Source organism: Dasypus novemcinctus, chromosome 16 (genome assembly GCF_030445035.2).
Source record: "Dasypus novemcinctus isolate mDasNov1 chromosome 16, mDasNov1.1.hap2, whole genome shotgun sequence".
NCBI lineage: Eukaryota > Metazoa > Chordata > Mammalia > Cingulata > Dasypodidae > Dasypus > Dasypus novemcinctus.
Genome location: NC_080688.1, coordinates 47,208,867 through 47,230,193, shown reverse-complemented (window position 1 = coordinate 47,230,193; position 21,327 = coordinate 47,208,867). Strand labels below are relative to the sequence as shown.

Sequence of the window (21,327 nt, the reverse complement as noted above, 5' to 3'; positions counted from 1 at the left end):
GGAGCATAAAGTTATTCCTAATACATCCTCCTTCCCTGCTCATAGTCAGTCCATAACCAAATCCTGTTAATTTTCTGTTTACATGTATCAAAAGTCTGTGTACCTCTCCTGTTTTTCTCTACCCTCACCTCAGTCCAAACTACTGTTACATCTTACCTTGGGTATTGCATTAATTTCCTAACCAGTCTCCCTGAGCCCATTTTTGGTCGTCTTCAATCTGCTTTCCATACCACAACCAGAGTAGTATTTTCGATCATCAAATTTATTTTCTCACCCTTCCTGCCATCCACAGCCTTTGCAAGCACATCACTTCCCTCTGCCACGAGCATTTCCTCTGCCTCCTTCCATCTTTGGACCTTTGCTTACTTTGTGCTGTGGACCCCTAGATCAGTTAGTATTACCAATTTTATAATCTTAGCACAATACACACTTTTTTTTTGGTAGTATCATAGCTGTGATTTTTCCTGGGTCTGTGTGCTCTTGTGAGGGTGACAGACTTGAATTTAAAAATCATACCCAGGAAAAATGTTTTTTTGCTCACTGTTGTATCTCTGCTGAGAAAATTTAAAAACCATTTTAAAACCATCTGAAATGTTTAAGGATCAGTTTTTATCTTTACTTCTAGGGTTTGTTGCTATATTTACTTATATACGTGGCTATTTTGTTTTAAAGGTGGCAGTCCTCATTCCTTTCCGTAATCGCCATGAACATCTTCCGATTTTTTTCTTGCACCTGATTCCAATGCTCCAGAAACAGCGGCTGGAATTTGCCTTTTATGTCATTGAACAGGTAAGAATATTTTTCAAAATGATAACTAAGGATATTAGAATTTAATAAGTGCTTAGATATGGCTTGATTTTAAAGATTTAGCTTAAGATTAATAAGGCAAATTCAAATCCTTGGTTTTGTATTTGGATAAAATTATTATTTTGGATTGAGCTTCTATTTTTCTTTTTCTTTTTTTGGTATGCTTAAAACAAATGCCTTGGTCAAATGAGTTGATCAGCAATTACATAGGACTTTAGTATGATGGCCTTACTATATTTTAATTAACGTATTATAAATGTTGGCTTGTCAAATTATGATTTTCAAAATAAATGTACAGTTGATATTTGCCATACAGGATTAAATATGCCTTTGATTTGTAATAATGTTCCTTTTTATGCTTGCATTGAGCTTGTGATCCTTGTTTATTCCTGAAAACTTCTGTAAAGTTAATTTTCTTTAACGAGAAGCTGCTTATTTTGTAATTTAGACTGTTTGGGAACATTTAGACTGGTGTACTGTCACCTGAATTGATAAAACTGGTGCACTTTGGAATGTTGTATTCAAATGACCTCAGTTATACTCACAGTATTGAATTTTTTTTTTCTTAAGGAGGTACTGGGGATTGAACCCAGGACCTTGTACATGTGCAGCAGGCACTCAACCACTGAACTACATCCATTCCCCAATGAGAGTTAGTTTTTTCATTTGTTTGGTTGTTTTTAGGAAGTACTGGGGATCAAACTCAGGACCTCGTACATGAGAAGCAAGTGTTCAACCACTTGAGCTACATCCACGCCCCTGGATAATTCTTGATTGAGGTTTCTTTTTACTTGGTGCATTTGCTGGCTAGTGCTGAAATCAGTGTTGGGTGGACTTCATTAGGCAGTCTGGGGTACCTGAATGAAAGCCAGGTAGTACTCCCTGAAGAAAACTAGTATATAGTGAACCTGTTCTGTTTACACAGTCTTTCATTTTCATAGTCACCTATTGGTAGAGGAAACTCGGCTGTGTTGTTGCAGCCAGATGTATATATTTTGCTAGCCTTGCTGAGCCTGACACTGGTAGTGGAGCACTATAGCTTTTACAGGATGTAGACCCAACCTGAGTAACTGATTAATAATGATGAGTCAAATAAACCAAATCATATATTGCATAGAGGATTAAACCATGTGACACTTGTGATCCCCTCCAAATCTGACATTCTATCATTCTTTCAGAAATGAAGACCATAAAGTGAGTAGAATTAAATATTGGCAAAGCCACAAAAGTCCAGTCTATTTGTTTCTGAGCAGATATCAAAGCTGAATTGATCATAATTCTTTAATGTAGTCTATTCAAACAGGTTAGATATGTAATGACCATGTTTGCTTGTTATATTCTTTGTCTTTGTTTAAAGGCAGTATTTGGTATAAAGAAAGAATTTAATTTTCTTATATATTCCTTGACCTGTGGATAAAATGGTGTCCAAATTTTTGTCCATTTTAATATTTGATTCTTATTGAATTATGAGTTCTTTATATAGTATAGATACAAGTCCTTTACATTTTTCTTTACTCTTTTCAAGAGCAAAAGTTTTAAATTTTTATTAAGTACAGTTTATTGACGTTTTTAATCCTTTGTGCCTTTTTGTTTAAGAAATAGTTTTCTAAAATTTTCTTCTCTGTTTTCATCTAAAAGTTGTATAGTTTTGTCTCTTACATTTAGGCTAATACCTTTCAAGTTAATTTTCATATATGATGGTGAGGTAAGGTCAATGTCTTTTTTTTTTTTCTTTTTGCCTATGGCTATTCATTTGTTCCATCACCATTTGTTGAAAAGCAAATATTTTTCCCATTGGATTGTCTAGACAACTTAGTTGAGAATCAGTTGACATTATGTATAGGTAAATTTCTGGTCCCTGTATTCTGTTCCATTGATCTATTTGTTTATCTTTATGCCAATGTCTCATGTCATGATTATTCTAGTATTATAGTAAGTCTTGAAATCAGGTAGTGTGGCATCCTTTCACCTTGTTCTTTTTGCGTTATTTTTAAGTTGTTTTGGTTATTGTATTTGCATTTCTATATAAATTTCAGAATCCGCTTGTCTGTTTCTACAAAAAGCCTGCTGGGATTTTGATTAGGATTACACTGAATCTGTAGATCAATTTTGGGAGAGCTGTCTTCTTAAAACAATTTTGGGTCTTCTGACCCATGAACGCACTTTGTCTTTCTTTTTACTTAGGTCTTCTATAATTTCTCTCAGCAGTGTTCTATAGTGTTTGGTGTACAGGTCTTATGCATCTTTTGTCAAATTTAAACCTAAGTGCTTCATGTTTTTTCAGTGCTATCATAAATGCTATTGCCTTTTTAATTTAATTCTGTCACTTTTTGAACTTTCATTTTTTAAATTGTTTTTAGGTTTATGGAACTATTACAAAGTCAGTATAGAGAGTTACCATCTACCCCAAACCCAGTTTTCCTTATTATCATCTTACTAATATATGAATGGTACTTTTATCACAATTAAAGAACCAATATTAATACTAAAGTCCATACTCTACTCAGATTTCCCCAATTTTTACCGAACATCTTTTTTCTGCTTAGGATCCCATCTAGGGTAGCACATTACATTTAAATATCTCCTTAGGCTTCTCTTGGTTTGACAGTTTTTAAGACTTTCCTTGTTTCTGATGACTTTGACAGTTTTGAGAATTACTATTCAAGTAATATTTAGAATGTCCCACACTTTTTTAAGATTCACATACCCTAAAATTCATCCTTTTAAAATATACAATTCAGTAGTTATTTTAGTATATTCACAAGATTGTGCAGGCATTGCTACCATCTAATTCTAGAACATTTTCATCACCCCAAGAAGAAACTGTACCCATTAACAGCCATTCCCCGTATCTCCTTCTTTAGTACCTGACAACCACTAATCCACTTTCTGTCTCTGTGGATTTGCCTTTTCTGGATATTTCATATAAATAGAATCATATATTATGTGGCCTTTTGTCTCTATCTTCTTCTACTTAGCAAAATGGTTTTGAAGTTCATGACGTGGCATTTCTATGGATTTATCTATTCTGGACATTCCCTATAAATGGAATCATATAATAAGTGATCTTTTGTGTCTGCTTTTGTTCACTTAGAATAATGTTCTCCAGGTTCATCCATGTTGTACTTCATTTCTTTTTATGGCTGAATAATATTCAGTTGTATGGATATACCACCTTTTGCTTATCCATTTATCAGTTGATGTTGACGTGTGCCCATGCTTTTTTAAAAAATATTTTTAAAAATTTATTTTTAAAAGATACTTAGATTACCTAAAATGTTACATAATAAAAAAATATAAGGGGGAAGCAGACTTGGCCCAGTGGTTAGGGCGTCCGTCTACCACATGGGAGGTCCATGGTCCAAACCCCAGACCTCCTTGACCCGTGTGGAGCTGGCCCATGCTCAGTGCTGATGCGCACAAGGAGTGCCCTGCCACACAGGGGTGTCCCCCGCGTAAGGGAGCCCCATGCGCAAGGAGTGCGCCCTGTAAGGAGAGCCGCCCAGCGCGAGGAAAGTGCAGCCTGCCCGAGAATGGCGCCACCCACACGGAGAGCTGACACAACAAGATGACACAACAGAAAGAAACACAGATTCCGTGCTGCTGACAGGAACAGAAGCGGACAAAGAAGACAATGCAGCAAATAGACACAGAGAACAGACAACCGGGGGCGGGGAGAGAAATAAATAAATAAATAAATCTTTAAAAAAATATATATATATATAAGGGGTTCCCATTATGTCCCACTCCCTACACCGCCCACTTTTCTCCACATTAACACTTTTTTCATTAGTGTGGTACATTCCTTGCTCCCATGCTTTCTAATCATCTATGTTTTATCTATAAAAGTGAAAAAAATTTGTGCTGATTTGCTTTTAATATTATCACCTAATTTTTTCTATAAATATTTTGTCTTAATGTTCCATATACACAGTTTCTTTCAGTCCATTAGAGATACTTTCCATGCTTCGGTTCCCCCCGCCACATTTCTGTCATCACCTAGAATAATATTTAAGGTGTTATCTTTAATTTCTTTTTTGATCTTTCCCCATTCCACATCCCAAATACTAGGACACTTGCTGAATTTCATCACTGATTTTTATATAGCATTTTTAACATGGTACATTTTTTTTCATGTTTCAAATACACTGTAATTTGGATACTTTTGGTTTTGACATCGACAACCTCATTTTTTAAATTCTAATGATATTTTTACTGATTCTATAGGCCTATTCTCTACAAGACATTGTCATCTATAAGAAGAAATACCTTTAATTCTTCTTTTGCAACAAAATTTTATTAATCTGCTCCTTCCTTTTTACTTAATATCAATGTGACTGAAAATTTTTCTTTATCAATAGAAAGAATGATTACTGATAAGTACTACTGATAAAAACTACTGACTAGCTTACATTGATTTTGTAAGTTGTTTTACATATATGCTGAAGAAATCTTTGCAAAGCAACTAAGATCCTTATTTAAGTCTCAGTTCTAATCTTCTGATCAATATTAATTTATGACTGCTTGTTTGATAGTATGTGTTTTTGAGCTAGTAACATCTTCACCACATATGAAATAGAACAGTAATTTTTCTGCTGGACTGGTGCCCAGGAGAAGTGCTAAACCATTGAAGAGCATTTCAGAAATCCTAGTTAAAGGGGGAAGACTACACATACATGTTTATCTCTTCTTCTTCATAAACTCCTAAAATGAAAGTGAAAGGAAAAAATTCTTAAAAAGCTAGTAAGCGTCAAGGACAAAGAGATAGTAGTGGGTGGGTGATTTCAACACATTCTGAAAGTCAGGAAGTAGATGGAAAAGAGGTTCAAGCCCAAGAGCTAGTTGAGGGTGATTGTGACAAGAATCAAGTCAACCTGCTGGACAAACTGTCTCAGCAGTACTTGAGAGGTGACACAGAAGATGGGACTGGAGCAAAGGACTAAAGTAAAGGGATTGTTTAAAAGTTTGATTACAAAAAATCCAATCCCCACTTCCTCATCTTTGAATGTGTTGCCAGGTGATTACTCTACCTTTGTAGCAAATTAAAAGTTTATGCTCTGGAGAAAATGCCCTAAAGAAGCTCCCAACTGTGTTGTCACAGCTATGCTGTGGGGTCTCAAAATGGAGGGGGGGGTGGTTAAGTAAGGCTGCTTGCTGAGGCTGGGGGTCCTCAGGCCTTTTCCTGTCCTGTTTTTTGAAGTCAGAAGCCAGGTAGGAAGCGTCCTTCAGCAGTTCAGCAGTTTGTGAGTTGTAATTGTTCAAGAAATAGATTCACCCCAGAAAAAAGATATCAGAGCTAACATTTGGAAGTCTCCAAAGGAAAAGGCCAGCTTGCTACCTTACCACCTCCACAAAACCCACTCTCATTCATTCAACAAAGGGGGTTACAGCAGTGAACAACCTGGATAAGCCCCCTACTATTCTAGTGAGGAGAGGAAGGCAATAAATATGTGTTATGTCAGGGAGTTCTCAGGGCTAAAAAGAATCAGGATAAAGACAGTGGAAAGGGCAGGGGAAGGCAAGGCGCTCTTTGGGTAGAGTGGTTAGAGATGACCTTTTTGAGGAGGTGTGATTGAAGCAGCCCTGAATCATGTGAAGGAGCAAGCCACGTCATGGGGCGTGACACACCATTCCTGCTGTGCTCTAAATTCCCTATCCACAGAAACCGTGGAGTTTTACTTAAGGAGCTACTGAAGGATGTGTCTCAGCTAATTGAGTAAGCCAAGTAAAAGACATGGATCAACTAGGGAGTGAAAGAAAAGGCCCAAGCTGATAATTGCACTTAATCTGGAGAGCAACCAGTCCAAATGGGAGCAAGAAGAAAGGGCTGTGGGAGCTGGGCTTGCAGGGTAGAGAGGGAATTGATAGATGATTTGATGTGTTTGAATCACCTATTTTTGATAGCTATAGGATGTATCTATTGGTGCTTTTGTTTAAAGTAATAATAATTTTACAGAAAACTAAGAATAAGACAGTTATTAATCACAGTTTTAGAAAGAAAACAGAATCATAATTCGCTCATCATTGAAAAAAAATTCACTTAGTCCTACTAATGTAAACACTATTGAGTTAACCAAAATTTATGATATAACTTTTTTGGGAGAATGGAAGAAGAGAAAGGAGATGTGGCAGTTCATCTCCTCAACTACGATAAGAAGTTAGAACAGAAAGTCTAAAATTAATGAAGCAAGAAATATATATCAAAACTCTCATTACCACAAAGAACAGAGATGAATACCAGAATCAACAGCCAGGAGAGTTGCAGTGTGTTGCCCTTGCGTACAAAAATGGAACCACTTATTTTCACTTTAAGCTATTAAATATTGTATCCAGGATTAATTCAAAAAAAAATTTTAAATCTTGAAGGTAATTTGTTAAAGCTGATGTTGCTGTACCTGTAATAACATTACAATGTAGCTCTTTATTCTTTTTATTCTTTCCATTTCACTCGTGGAGAAAGAGTCTGTAAAAAGGGAAGTGATTTCCACCGTTACCTCAAATGAGCACAAGATGCAGGCTACAAATTAGTAATTTCTCACTCTGGAGGCAGCACCCTGGGGAGGCCTGCATTGTGCATCTCATTCGCTTCTGTCGTAATGCTTTTTCTTTTCATATTTTGGCAATGATTTTGAACACTGTTAAGACACAGAAAAATGTTCTTTTATTTTCATTAGATGCAGAATGAAAGTTTTCCCTGCAATGCACTTTTCTATGTTTTTCCTAGTAAATAAAGGAAGATGGTTGTGATATAAGAAGTTGGGTTCTGTGTAGTATGTTCCTATTATGCTGTCCCTTTAAATGTTCTTGGTCTTCGTCATGAACATGAATATTAAAAGTAGAAACTGTTCCCAGTGCACTTTAATGCAATTTCCTTAGTTATAAAGGGAAATATTTGTAATAAAGGAAGTAGGTTCTGTATAATAAGTTCAAATTTTGTCTCTAAAAATGCTCTCAGCTTCTTTATTGCATGCAGTAGTAATAAAAAGTTAGACCTTCCTGGTTTTGTTAGATAAGAGAAAGATAGCTGTTGACTCACTTTCAGTTTCCTGCCTATGTACATTAAAACATACCACTTTCCTCGGCCAGCATATGGAAAGCTTTTATTAAAATAAATAAATAAAACAACATTATTTTTAAAGGCATAATTTTTTCCTGGTCATAAATAATCTGTATCCTGATCTATTTGAGATGTAAAACAGAAATATGTTATATTATTATATAAATGAGATGATCTGCTAGAAGAGAGGCTAATAAAAATGTTTTCTTGGATGCATCAAGGTATAAAATAATGTAATTAAGTTTGCACAGTAGATATGAAAATCCTGAATTTTGTTTATTACTTTGCTTGATTCAGGTGCAATTATTATTCCTTGGCTGTGACTCAACAAGTCAGAAAAGTATAGGAAAAAAGTCAGATGGCCAAGTTGTGTACAATTTCTGTTTTTCTTTCTGGGGTTTCTCTGAAGACTGGCACCCAACCTTTTAACCGTGCAATGCTCTTCAACGTGGGATTCAAGGAGGCCATGAAAGACAGCGTCTGGGACTGCGTAATTTTCCATGATGTGGATCATCTACCGGAAAATGACCGAAACTATTACGGATGTGGAGAAATGCCCCGTCATTTTGCGGCAAAGCTGGATAAATACATGTATATGTAAGTAGTGGACAGTATTCCTGATATTGTACTATATTCTTGCAAAATCATATCATTAAAATGGTAGCACCTATGATTTGCCAGGATCTGAAAGACCTTGAGAGCCTAAAGAGTGTCTCTGTAATTGCACCTTGTCCATCTTTCTCATGCTTCCTCCTGCAGAGGTTTGAGTGTGATGTGGTAGAAAAAGAGAGCCTGGTTTCTGCAGTTAAACAAATGTAGTTTTAAATTTGGGTTCTCAAACGATAGTTATAGGACTTTGGTTAAGTTGCTTGTGTCTCTGGACATGGTTTCCTTGTTCCTTGGAGTAAAAGAGGCTTCTCAGTGGGGCTGGAATGAGCTCATGTATGTTTGCTCCTTGCCTGGCACAGGGGAGTTATGCAATGCATGTGTGCTCCCTTCTGCATTCCCTGTCCATGGTGATGTTTTAATGCAGTGAAGTTCCTCTCTTCTGCAATATATCTACTTTCTTCTAAGCTGTGGATTCTTGAAGTGTCTTTCATAATAAAGAACAAATCTCTTCATTCTCTAATTGGAGATACCTTGAAATGTAAGCAGTCGTTGGAGCTGAGGTCTTCTGGTACAATATGGTTGTTTCTAGGGTCAGTGTTGCTTTTACTCTTTTGGGGTATCTTTGGCCCTGGGTGGGGACAAGACTTTCTCCTACAACCCTTGAGTTCCAGGCAGGAGCTGTTTCTCCCTGGTGCCCTGTATCACACAGCATCCTAGCTGGCCAACAGCAGAGCTTCCTCATAGGGAGTGAGGTGAGTCCCTCCCACAGAGTTAAGTCTCCTGCCCCCTCCCTATCTATGAGACAGCTTTACTGTATCCCCAGCCTTCAGCTAGGATTTTGGATGCTGTGCAGGGTCATGTTTTCTCTGCTGGCCATACACCTTGACCTATACGCTTTACACTTGACCTTAGCCAAAAGGCTGAGAAACAGTCAGCCTGAGCCCTTTAGGAACTCTGGCACAAATAGCACATTTTGGGTAACAGAAATTTATTCAGGACTTCAAGTCTAGGAATACTACCTTAGAAAACCAGTCTATATTTAAACGGGCAACTGAGATTAAAATGCACTTTTAAAACATTGCATAGTTTGGCAAATTCCTTGGACTGTGAGTTAGGGAAGGATAAGGGAAATAAAATCTAAAAAATATGGTTATTTATCTGACATTGCATTAAAATAAATTTATTTTAAATATCCATGAGTATTTTGGAGTATAATCCAAACAGATAAGATCATTATAGGAATAGGCAGCTAGACATTTTAAAATTAAATGCTAGACTTGCCTTTACTAACTTATGTTTGTCCATGTCTATAGAGTAAATACTGTATTTATAATTAAATTTAATTAATTTTGAACTTATTAGTATAGCAGTAAATAACATTGCATTGACAGCTATTGACCAAGTTATCTTTTGCTGTGAAAATATAAGATTTTGAGTCTTAAAAAGTAATTAGTATTAAGGGAAGCAGATCTGGCTCAACAGACAGAGCATCTGCCTACCACATGGGAGGTCCAGGGTTCAAACCCCAGGCCTCCTGACCAGTGTGGAGCTGGCCCACACGCAGTGCTGATGCGCACAAGGAGTGCTGTGCCATGCAGATGTGTCTCCTGCGTAGGGGAGCCCCATGCGCAAAGAGTGCACCTCATAAGGAGAGCCGCCCAGTGCAAAAAAGTGCAGCCTGCCCAGGAATGGCACCGCACACACGGAGAACTGACACAGCAAGATGATGCAACAAAAAGAGACACAGATTCCCAGTGCTGCTGACAAGAATATAAGTGGACACAGAAGAACACACAGCGAGTGGACACAGAGAGCAGACAACTGGGGGGGGAAGGGGAGAGAAATTTTTTTATAAAAGTAATTAGTATTAAATTTTGATTACCACAAATGTTTCATTTTTGTGTTTAATATAACACATTTAGATGTATCTGTTTCATTAGAATATAAAAAATATTTTGTCCCTTGAATATACATTTCCCAAAATATGGTTTAATCAAAATAATTGTTTATAAGGAAAATAAAGGTAAAATTTGTAGAATACATTAAAGATCCAAAACTCGGTTTCATATGGCTACTGCTGTATCCCTGCTTTCTTTTTGTAGTCTTCCATATAAAGAGTTTTTTGGTGGTGTAAGTGGACTGACGGTGGAACAATTTAAAAAGATCAATGGCTTTCCTAATGCTTTCTGGGGATGGGGAGGAGAAGATGACGACCTTTGGAATAGGTAAGTTGAGGTACAAATTGCTTAAAATAGAATTTCTGTAAAGTCCATTTCTGTTTGATAAATAGTATTTTTCTATTCCAAGAATAGAGACTCCTAAATCCTATCATGTGTTTCTCCCTTTTTCTTTGAGTGCCTCCTGCCATTATTGGTAGCATATACATCAGAGTATTCTTTTGCATTTTAAAATTGAACCCACATAATCCATTTTTATTTCTTTATATTTTCATTTTTAATATATTTTATTGTAGAGTTCACTATGCTGGATATAATGTAACAAGACCAGAAGGAGATTTAGGAAAATACAAGTCTATTCCTCATCACCATCGAGGTGAAGTACAGTTTTTAGGACGGTAAGTTTTATGTCATCTTCAGATACCAAAACTTCAAAGCTACTTAATATATGAAAGGTTAAAAAAATGCATCCACCCTGGCCCAAATATCTCCAGTAGTTATCACTTTCCGGTATAAAAGGAAAACATTTTTTTGTGTGCTTCTTTGAGGACACACACACACACACACACACACACACACACACACACACGTTATTTTGCAGAACTCAGTTAAATATCTGTATTAATTTATTCTGGGGTCCAGGGGTTGAACCTAGGACCTTGTATATGGGAAGACAGTGTTCAACCACTGAGCCACATTGTTTGTTTTGCTTGTTGTTTTTGTTTTTTTTCTAGGAGGCACTGGGAACCAAACCCAGGACCTCCCATATGGGAAGCAGGCTCAACTGCTTGAGCCACATCTGCTTCTCTAGAGATTTTTAATTATGCATGAGAACCAAAATTCGTAAAGAAATTTAAGTGCTTTAATTATAAGATGATCTTGATTATATTCCTCATTAGTTTTCCTGTTTGAACATGTTTCTGTTACTTTTTTCCCTCTCTAATACTATAGGTATAAATTATTAAGATATTCAAAAGAGCGTCAGTACATCGATGGATTGAACAATTTAATATATACACCAAAAATACTGGTTGATAGGTTGTATACAAATATATCTGTAAACCTCATGCCAGAGTTAGCACCAATCGAAGACTATTAAATGAAGTAGTTCTCATGACAAGACGGACCACAGTACTGGATTATAAACTTGGAGTTGCCCTTATTGGAGGTAAATGAATGGATGTATCAGGGTGCCTATTCTCTGAGAAGAAGAGACAGCAGTCCTCAGTGTTTACAGCATGGCCCTATATACAGTCAGCCTTCTTCCACCCATCCTCTCTACTCGGAGACATACCCCCATGACAAGTGGGCAGAAAGAAGATGCTGTTGCTTAAGACTGGAAATTGAGAGCTCCCTACAAAGAGGAACTTTTTATAATAAAATCTGTAATTTAATTCAATAGAATGCTTTATTTCCATTTAAACATATTTTGTACATACACATCTGTGATGTAAATTAATGTGTTCAAATTATTGGGAAGATGTGTTACAGTTTTGCATGTAATTGGTTATGCCTTTATTTGACTTTTTTAGACTTTTTTTATTTGCATGAAAAAAACAATGTGAATTTATGTCACTAAACAAAGGTTATTAACCCTTGTGTGAAATGAAGGAACTGTCAATAATTGATAGTCAACTAATAATGGAAACTGTTATACTAGTTTTGAGCTTTAGACCGTCAGCCTTTTTGTGTGGAGGAAATCACAGCTTTCTTAGGGTTTTAAAAGGTAAGAAGAAAGGACTTACAGTTTTCTTCCTACCAGGATTATCTAATTTTTCCTTGCTTGCAATCTCATCAGATTTTGCTAAATTACAACCATATTGTTTCTGCATATTGCATGAACATTACCAAGAAAATCTTAAAAGTTGTGATGTGACATGATATAAAGGACCTCTTTACGTTAAATGTCTTTCATGTACCTCTGGTGTAAGTGACAGGGATTTTGTGCCTCAAAAAATGTCCCTAAGATTGTGTGTGTGTGTGTACACTGTATTTTTTTTAATCCATAGTGAATGACACTTTTTATTACTTTCAGTTCAGAAGAGCCAGAAAAAAAAGTATTTTCATTTTAAAAACAAAACTTTTTTTTTTGAAAGAATGAGCTATGGAAAACCCAGTAATACTTATAATATACAAATGAATTACAGTATTAGATAAGAAATTAAATGTTCTATTTTTGTGAAGATAAGTCTTAGTAGATAAAAGCAAAATTTACATTTACTTCTCAATCACAGAATTTCAGGTTTGGAAGGGATTTTTTTTAGTCAGCCAATTTCATTCAAACTATTTTTTTTGTGACTTTTAAGAAATTACCTCTCTGGAGTTAGTTATGAAAATTTCCTCATGAAAAGCATAATTTAATAGAATTATGTTAAAAACCATAACCACTTATTTAAATGCACTGATATTATTACATGTCTTTGAATACAGGTCTTACTGCCTGATGACAAATATGTACTTTCTCTTAAATTTAAACAGACTTTTCCATTGCAAAAGCAAGCAATTATCCTTACTTTGAAAATTATCAAATAACCAAAACCTCTTTAAAATATTGTAAGATATTTTCACAAATTTAAGACAAAAACTTGTAGCTTTCTAAAATGAGTCTTAAACAATAAAGAACAATAGGAATTTGTATGAGAGAGAGATGTCTGGATAGCATTTGCCTTGTAGATTCTTCACCCAAAATAGAAATAGAACTGTTTATCTCAAGTTGTAGGTTCAATTTTGAAGTGTTCATTTCCTATGACAATACTGGTAACACTTATGACCACAAATCAAATCACAAAATAATGAAATTCTTATAACATTGAAAAAACAGAGAGCTGTCAGGATATCAAAAAGAATTTTGCCACATTTATTTCTTAGGATTTTTCCAAAATATTTATCTTTCAGGTTTTTTGGTGATACTCAAAATAAATAATGAAAAATCGAACCTTCTGAAAAGTAAGGTATTTGTACTTGGTCTGTCTGTCCATTTTCTGCCTCTCATAGCCACTGTACTTTTGAAATTTATGACATGAAAGACAGATTGAGAATGGTAACAGTTCACCTCTAACCAAGGCAATAGAGGTGTAGGAGCATGATTAACCCAAGAAAACATAAATATTTAGGCAGTAGGGTGAATTAGAGCTGTCTTTGTGGTATTGGGGAACATATTTTTCTATTTTTAATGTGACGCTGCCCATATTTTGATATATTTTCATTTTGATAAACATTTCAGAGCTTCAAGAAAACTACTACTAATATTTGCCTTATTTTCTTGAATTGTCTGACTTTAATTTTTGTTTTAGGAGTCGAATGTGAGTTTTGCTTTTTTCCAGTTTTGAGTATGATGTGTCATCCTGTGAAAGTCTCCCTGCTTGTTTGATTTTTGTTTTATGCTTTTGGTTTGCTCTGTTTAGTTTTTGTTTTGTTTTTAAAGTGCAGAGCTAAAATTTATTTATGTCTGTAAACAGGGATCTTTATATGTTGCCATAAGAGTGACAGCTTTGCCCAGTTATTTTCATTGTATGAAAATAAATCTCTTCCATAAAATGCAAACTATATTCTTTATAGTTCTGTTTGGTGGATTTATAAATCACCGTGTATTAACTATCTACTCTGTATCAGCCCCTTTGCTAGATATGTCTATGGAAAGAGTATTGTTTCATTTCTAAACAACTCAAGTCAAAGAAGTTGAAACTTTTCTAAAATTATGAAGACATCCTCTGATAACTTATCTGTTATATTTCTTAGTCTTAAACTCAGTGAACTCACATACAAGGACATAGAGCTATTACAAGATCCCTTTGGCACTACAGGAAGAATTAACATAGTGTGTTTGAACTAAGTAAAGATTAATAGGCCTATTTTAGGGGCAAAAGGGTAAAATTCCACACATTTGCTGATATCTTACATCTAATTCGCAGTGGACATAGTCATTTAAACCCTTGACAAAACTAGGGTTTAATACTCTTTTTTTTTTTTTAATCTAAATTTAAATTTCTGTATTTTGTGAAGAGATGTTCAGTGAGAAAATCTTATTTACAATAATAGGTAAATACAAAATTATATATCAAAAACTTGTACTCCTTTCCAAGACAAGGTATTGATATCCATTTTAAAACAATGGGAAAATATCCAATATAAAATTCTCCTTTTGGAGGCTTTCTGTAAGTGAAAGCAGATTTTGTGTCATTTTATTTGGTTTTTGCTTGCCTCTATTATATTTCTTTCTGTAATTTTCAGATAAATATTAGTATTCTGGATTTATTGCCTTGGATGTGGAAAAATTGAGAGAACTAAAATGGTCATAGTGTTGTTTATCAGAAAGAGGAAGTGTACTTAAGATTATTTTATTTATTAAGATATGAAAGGCTTCTACATAAATGCACTGAAATAAAAACTGATAATTTCTTGTACTCTCATATTACTTTTTTTTTTTTTTTGCTTCTCATGGAAATGTTTGTACTTTTTTATCATTGTCTTTTATGAAATATAATGTTCTAAAGACTTTGTGTGATGATGTAATTATTTTCTACCAGGAGCTTCTTTTGTATTATCTAGGTTTTTGGTTGCTTGCTTGTTTTCTACATTTGAAGTGAATGGTTGATCTATATGTTGGTTGCCAGTAGGGTTGCAACATAAGTATAAGGCTACCTCAACTTCTGCCTTTTCAACAGTTTCAGTTAAATACATTTGGAGGTCATCTCATAGCTTTTACTTCAAAAGAGACAGCATAGTATTTTTTTATATTTTATATTTTTAACACAATCTATAGCATCGAAATGAATAAGAATTCAGATTTAGCATAAATTTCCTCTGTGCACAATTTCAATTAAGCTGCTATATTATGATCATTTCTTGTTTTTCAGGTGGCAGATAGAATTAAAGACCATCTTTAAGGCAAATAGTCAAGTCTCAAAAATACCTGGATGTTATATATTTTCCATACTCAAGAATAGATTGTGAGATCATGGCCTTTGTCAACAAATTATTTTTGTAATGAATTGGTTTTTTTTTTTCTTTCCCCTTCCCGGTGCACTTCCCCCGCCCCCGCCCCCGAGTTGTCCACTCTCTGTGTCCATTCGCTGTGTGTTCTTCTGTGTCTGCTTGTATTCTTGTCAGTGGCACACAGAATCTGTGTCTTTCTTGTTGTGTCATCTTGCTGCATCAGCTCTATGTGTGCAGTGCCACTCTTGGGTAGGCTGAACTTTTCTTGCACTGAGTGGCTCTCTTTACCGGCACATGTGGGACTCCCCTACGCGGCACAGCACTCCTTGTGTGCATCGGCACTGCACATGGGCCAGCTCATCACTCGGGTCAGGAGGCCCTGAGTTTGAACCTTGGACCTCCCATGTGGTAGGTGGACACTCTATCCATTGAGCCAAATCCGCTTCCCTGAATTGTTAGTATTAATGATCATGCATGGTATGATCTACAGAATATTGTTACTATATGTCATGAAGAAAGCCAATTGGTATAATAAAATTCAGTCATCTTAGCCTGCATCGATTTCCTACCTATGACATCACTGTGTCCTCTGATGAAACATGCAGACTAAACTTAGTAACCACTGGATGTAAGATTGTAAAAATATTCTGGACCAAAATGTTTTATTTAGAGAAGGCTGTCCTTAAGGAACATGTTCAGTATTGTTCTTGATTTGTGTGACTTCAGAAAAGATAGTAATTATTCAGCTATACTACAAATAGAAGGAAAAACATGGGTTGAAAAATAAAACTTGGCTATTTCTCAACACATTCCCATAACATACCTCAGTGGACATGAAGGCCATTGCTAATTTAATCTTCCCAATCCCATCAGTTTTCGTTTTTGCTCCAGAGGATCAGGGAAGTACGTGTCAGATATTATAAAACCTTTAGGAGTTTACTGTCTTTTGGATGTGAAACTGACAGGAAACAACCGAAGATCCACAAACTATATACAATGAGGTTCTCAGTTGTGTTTTATGCAAACACTTTATATTGCACTATGACAAAGTTAGGCTAATAGAGCATCTTTGTAGGAGCAGCTTTTCTCCAGGCACAGGATATTTGTCAGCTGTAACCATTTATGCTTCACAGGGGTAGTTGTGCAGTGGAACTTAAAGTCTCCATTTCCACAGAGGGTTGTGAGATTTTAGGCAGACAGCACAAAAAGCATCTTTTACAATGCTTAGTACATGGTAGGCATTCAGTAACTTGTAGCTTCTCTCGGTAACACAGTTGAAGAAGCTACATGTCCAATGTGAGCCTCAACTCTTTCTCTCTCACCTTGGTTTCCATAACACTGCACCATGGGTTCTCCTTTTTAACCTAGCCACTTCTCAGTTTCTTTGGAAGGCTCTTCTTCTGCCTTCCACTCTTCACTCCTCTTTTGATCAGTACTTACTTTCTAGGACCACATTCTAGCATTGTCTATTAGAAAATGTTCTACCGTGATAGAAATATTCTGTGTGTCTGCCATCTCATAGGGAGTCACTAACCACATGTAGCTATTGGCACTTGAAATCCTAGTGAGATCCAGGAACTGGATTTTAAGTTTTACTTTGTTTTGGGGCCACATGCAGCAGTTGATTTCTTGTACTTCCAAAGCCTTAACTACATGGACCACATGGTACATGCAGGAGACCCCCAAGCCTATATCTACAGCTCAGAATTATTCTTAGCTCCTGACCCATATTTTCAACTTATTGGTCATCTCTACCTGTTTGTTTACAGAAACTTAAAACTCACCAAGTCCTCGACTGAACCTACCGTACCCCACTTCAAAGCCTGGTCTTCTCATTCACTTCATAATTCAAAGGACAAATCTGTGAACCATCCTTCCTTCTCTTTCTGCACAGTCATCATTAATGCCACCTCTTAAAGTCCCTCCAATTCATCTGGTCTTTCCTTTCCTCACAGTTGCCTGGTTCCTTCCCAATCTGCAAGGGTGTGTCGTTACCTTTGAATCCATCTTCCACATTGCCATAGGAATTCTATCTCCTGAAATACTTCCACCTTGCTTAAAACCATTCCCCATTGCCTACAGGATAAAGTCCAAGCATTTGTTGTTCATACCAGGCCCTTAATGATCTGATTTCTGCTTGCCTCTCCAGTGCCAACACCTTACCTTTCATTCTTTAACCTCTTGTGAACTACTCCCAGGGGCTTTGCGCACCATCTTTCTTACCCTCCACCAGAGGATCTGGCTGCATCTCTCTGAAGACTCAATAAGCTCCTCTGGAAAACTTCCCTGGCCAACGCAACCAAAATTTGCCATTGCCTCTATTTTACCCTCACCCTGCAGTACATAAACCATGTAAAAACATGTCTTGCACTACTGCATTTATTTTTTTACATTTCTTTTTCTCCCAAAGACTTCGTTTTTTTGAGAGCAAAGAGGTGTCATTCATTTTTGTACTGTAGCATCTAACATGGTGCTCAATGAATGAATAGTTCTGTCAACACTATTTGCTGTCTAATAGGGAAGAATGCTTCACAGCATTCTAAATTATTCCATTAATACATGTATAGTTATATGTACCCACTGGATTGTGTTAAGAAGGATTAGTGCCTTAATCACGACAATGATCAGAATGTGTTTGGACTGACCTGCAAATATATGTGAATAGTGAGCCAGGCCCATCTTTTCTTTTAATTCAGCAATTTTTAAATTTCAGAAATATTGTCTGAGTTTTAAACAATTGAGGTTGATGTATAAAAGGAAAACAAATTCCACTGCCAAGATAATTTTTATAAAATTTTAAAAATGTTTTATGTTTTAAAAAACATGAAAAACGAAAGGCACCCTTCACTCAAAGTAAACATTGTCGTAAGACACTATTATGAGTCAATAGTTTGAGGGCAGTTGCCAAAAACACCTGTTTGGCTTATCAAAGAGGATTTACCTGTGGAACAATTTCCATCTGACGTAGTTTTATTCAGTGTATGTAGTTAATTTTCAAGGATTATTCTGATTTTACCTGTACTCTCCCTCTCTTCTTCCCCTCCTCTGTCTTCTCTTTCTCTCTTCCACCATCGTTTAAAAAAAAAAACCACCATGGTGGCAATTAATTTTTCTAGAATTTTTATGGAATCTGTGGGTTTTTTTAAAAGATTTATTTATTTCTCTCCCCTTCTCCCCAACCCACAGTTGTCTGCTCTCTGTCCATTCGCTGTTCTTCTGTGACGCTTCCATCCTTATCAGCGGCACCAGGAATCTGTGTTTCTTTTTGTTGTATCTTGCTGTGTCAGCTCTCTGTGTGTGCAGCGCCATTCCTGGGCAGGCTGCACTTTCTTTCGTGCTGGGCGGCTCTCCTTACGGGGCGCACTCCTTGCGTGGGGGGCTCCCCTACGCTGGGGACACCCCTGCGTGGCACAGCACTCCTTGTGTGCATCAGCATTGCGCATGGGCCAGCTCCACACGGGTAAGGAGGCCCAGGTTTGAACCGCGGACCTCCCATGTGGTAGACAGACGCCCTAACCACTGGGCCAAGTCCACTTCCTTGGAATCTGCGTTTTTGTTAGAGCAGGAAAGGGCTATTAGGGTAATCAGACTTCCCTTCATTATCCTGTTTTCCTCCCTTGTCCCTGGTATAAATGTCATTTTGCATAGGATGGCTACGCATGCTTTTAACCTATGGTACCCTTGTCTCTTCTCCCCAACTCCCTTTTTTTTTTGAGGCAGGGGACAATCATTTAAGCACCTTCTAGGTCTCAGGCACTGTGGTTAGCACCGGGGACATGCGATTGAATAAGGCGGTTCCCTCCCCAGATAACAGCCAAAGGAGATGTTCACCAAGGGTTTCTCAAGGGATCTAAATCCTTTTTTCCTTTAAATATTTTGAAACCTAGGAAGCAGATGTAGCTTGAGCAATTGAGCTCCTGCCTACCACATCGGAGGTCCCTGGTTTGGTTCCTGGTGCCTCCTAAAGAAGACAGTGAGCTGACTGATGGGTAGGCACAGTGAGCTGTCACAACAAGATGACACAACAGGAGACACAGGGAGGAAAAGCATAATGAGAGCCACAACAAAGCAGGGAATGGAGGTGGCTCAAGCAATTAGGTGCCTCCATCCCACATCAGAGGTCCCAGGTCTGGCTTCCAATGCCTCCTAAAGAAACAATATGAACAGACACAGCAAGTGCAAATAACAAGGGGGTGGGGAGAAATAAATCTTTAAATATTTGGAAACCCAATCGAAATATGGGTAAAAAGTTTTGGACAGGTCACAAAAAGAAGGGGGTAGCAGGCATCAAGGCTCCACTTACAAGTTCCTGTGGTGGGGGGGCATCACACATCACCGTGGGGTAGAGGTGGAATGCAGGGGTCCGCCCCCCCGAGCTGCGCATGGGGCTGGGAGTGTGTTTTTCACCATGCTCACCTGGAAATTAGGTGTGCTTAGGTGTGGTTAAAAAGTTTCTTTCCTGCTGAACCCTAGTCAGTCCCCCTTCTTTACTGCACCTTTTTAGTGTCCTCTTGTAGGTGATTTCTACATTTTGTCCAGGGGTTTTTGTTACAATTAGCAGGAGGAATAGAATGGAATGCATTTATTCCATCTTATCTGGCTCCCATTAAAAAAGGTTACATGAAAAGAAAGACGAGGAGTTCTTTATCGTAACTATATCAATTTCAGTTATGTACTATAATGTTACCATGGAGGGAAACAGTAAGGGTATGGGGGATCTCCATTTTTTTAACAGCTGCATGTGAATACAGTCATCTCAAAATAAGTTTTAAAAAATAATTTTAAAAAGGTAAAAGGCTCTGGTGAAAAAATGAACTCCACTCACGATAAGAGAAATGCACATTAAGCTTAGAAAGAAGTTACTGATTCTGACCTATTAGATTGGCAGAAATCCAAAAGCTTCACCAGACATTGCAGGTGGGGCTGTGGATAACCTGGCACAATCTCAAACATTGCTGGCACGATGCAAAAATGTCACAGCCCCTGTAGAGGGGAAGTTAGGGATATCCAATAAAAGTAAGAAAGCCTTAACCCTTTGTCTTAGAAATCCCTTTTTAGGTACCTACGCTAAAGACACATCTCTACCAATCTGAAACAATGTATGCACAGGTTCATTCATGGAGACATTATTTAGGGTAACAACAACAAAAAAGTAGAAACATGCTGAATGTCTATCCAGAGGAGATTCCTGGAATAATCTCTGATCCCCACCATCCTGGAACACTCTGAAGCTATAAGACAATGAGGATATATGTCCTGATAGCGGTTTTCAGGTTGCAGTTTCTTGTGGGGGAAATAATTAGGTTCAGAGACTTTATATAAAATGCTGCCTTGTGTGAACGAAAGTGGAAATGAAAGTGTATGCTAGTATTGGCTTTTCTTTGTAAAACAGCAGCAGGCAGGCTAAACCAGAAGCTAATAAAAATGATGGTCCAGAGAAGGTAGGTGGCAGTGAGACTAGTATGAGTATAGTATACTTGTATTTAGTTATGAATTTGAACCATGTTAATGTTTTACATAACTAAAAATTAAATTGAACCTAAAATGGATTTTAAACAAATTTTTAAAAATATTTGGACAGGGCTGAACAAATGTTGTTAGAATCTATTCTAAATTACCTAAAGATTAACCTTAAGTATAAAGAAAACTGTTCCCATCCTATCTGATCATTGTTCTGGCTGCATTACATAAATATCACTAATGCCATGTATTCATATTTTACAAGTCACCACTTTTCTTTTT

General features: G+C 36.8%; 1 protein-coding gene across 1 annotated transcript in view; it reads left to right on the top strand.

The window, feature by feature from the left end:
- B4GALT6 (beta-1,4-galactosyltransferase 6) overlaps nucleotides 1-15,144 on the top strand; it is a 67,137-nt gene extending 51,993 nt beyond the window's left edge. Inside the window, exons 5-9 of the mRNA XM_004479012.5 lie at nucleotides 673-789; nucleotides 8,274-8,461; nucleotides 10,576-10,698; nucleotides 10,947-11,048; nucleotides 11,602-15,144. Coding sequence (XP_004479069.1) covers nucleotides 673-789; nucleotides 8,274-8,461; nucleotides 10,576-10,698; nucleotides 10,947-11,048; nucleotides 11,602-11,749 — 678 coding nt within the window. The 3' untranslated portion in view covers nucleotides 11,750-15,144. The remainder of the gene's footprint in view (nucleotides 1-672; nucleotides 790-8,273; nucleotides 8,462-10,575; nucleotides 10,699-10,946; nucleotides 11,049-11,601) is intronic.
- Nucleotides 15,145-21,327: the final 6,183 nt, after the last annotated feature.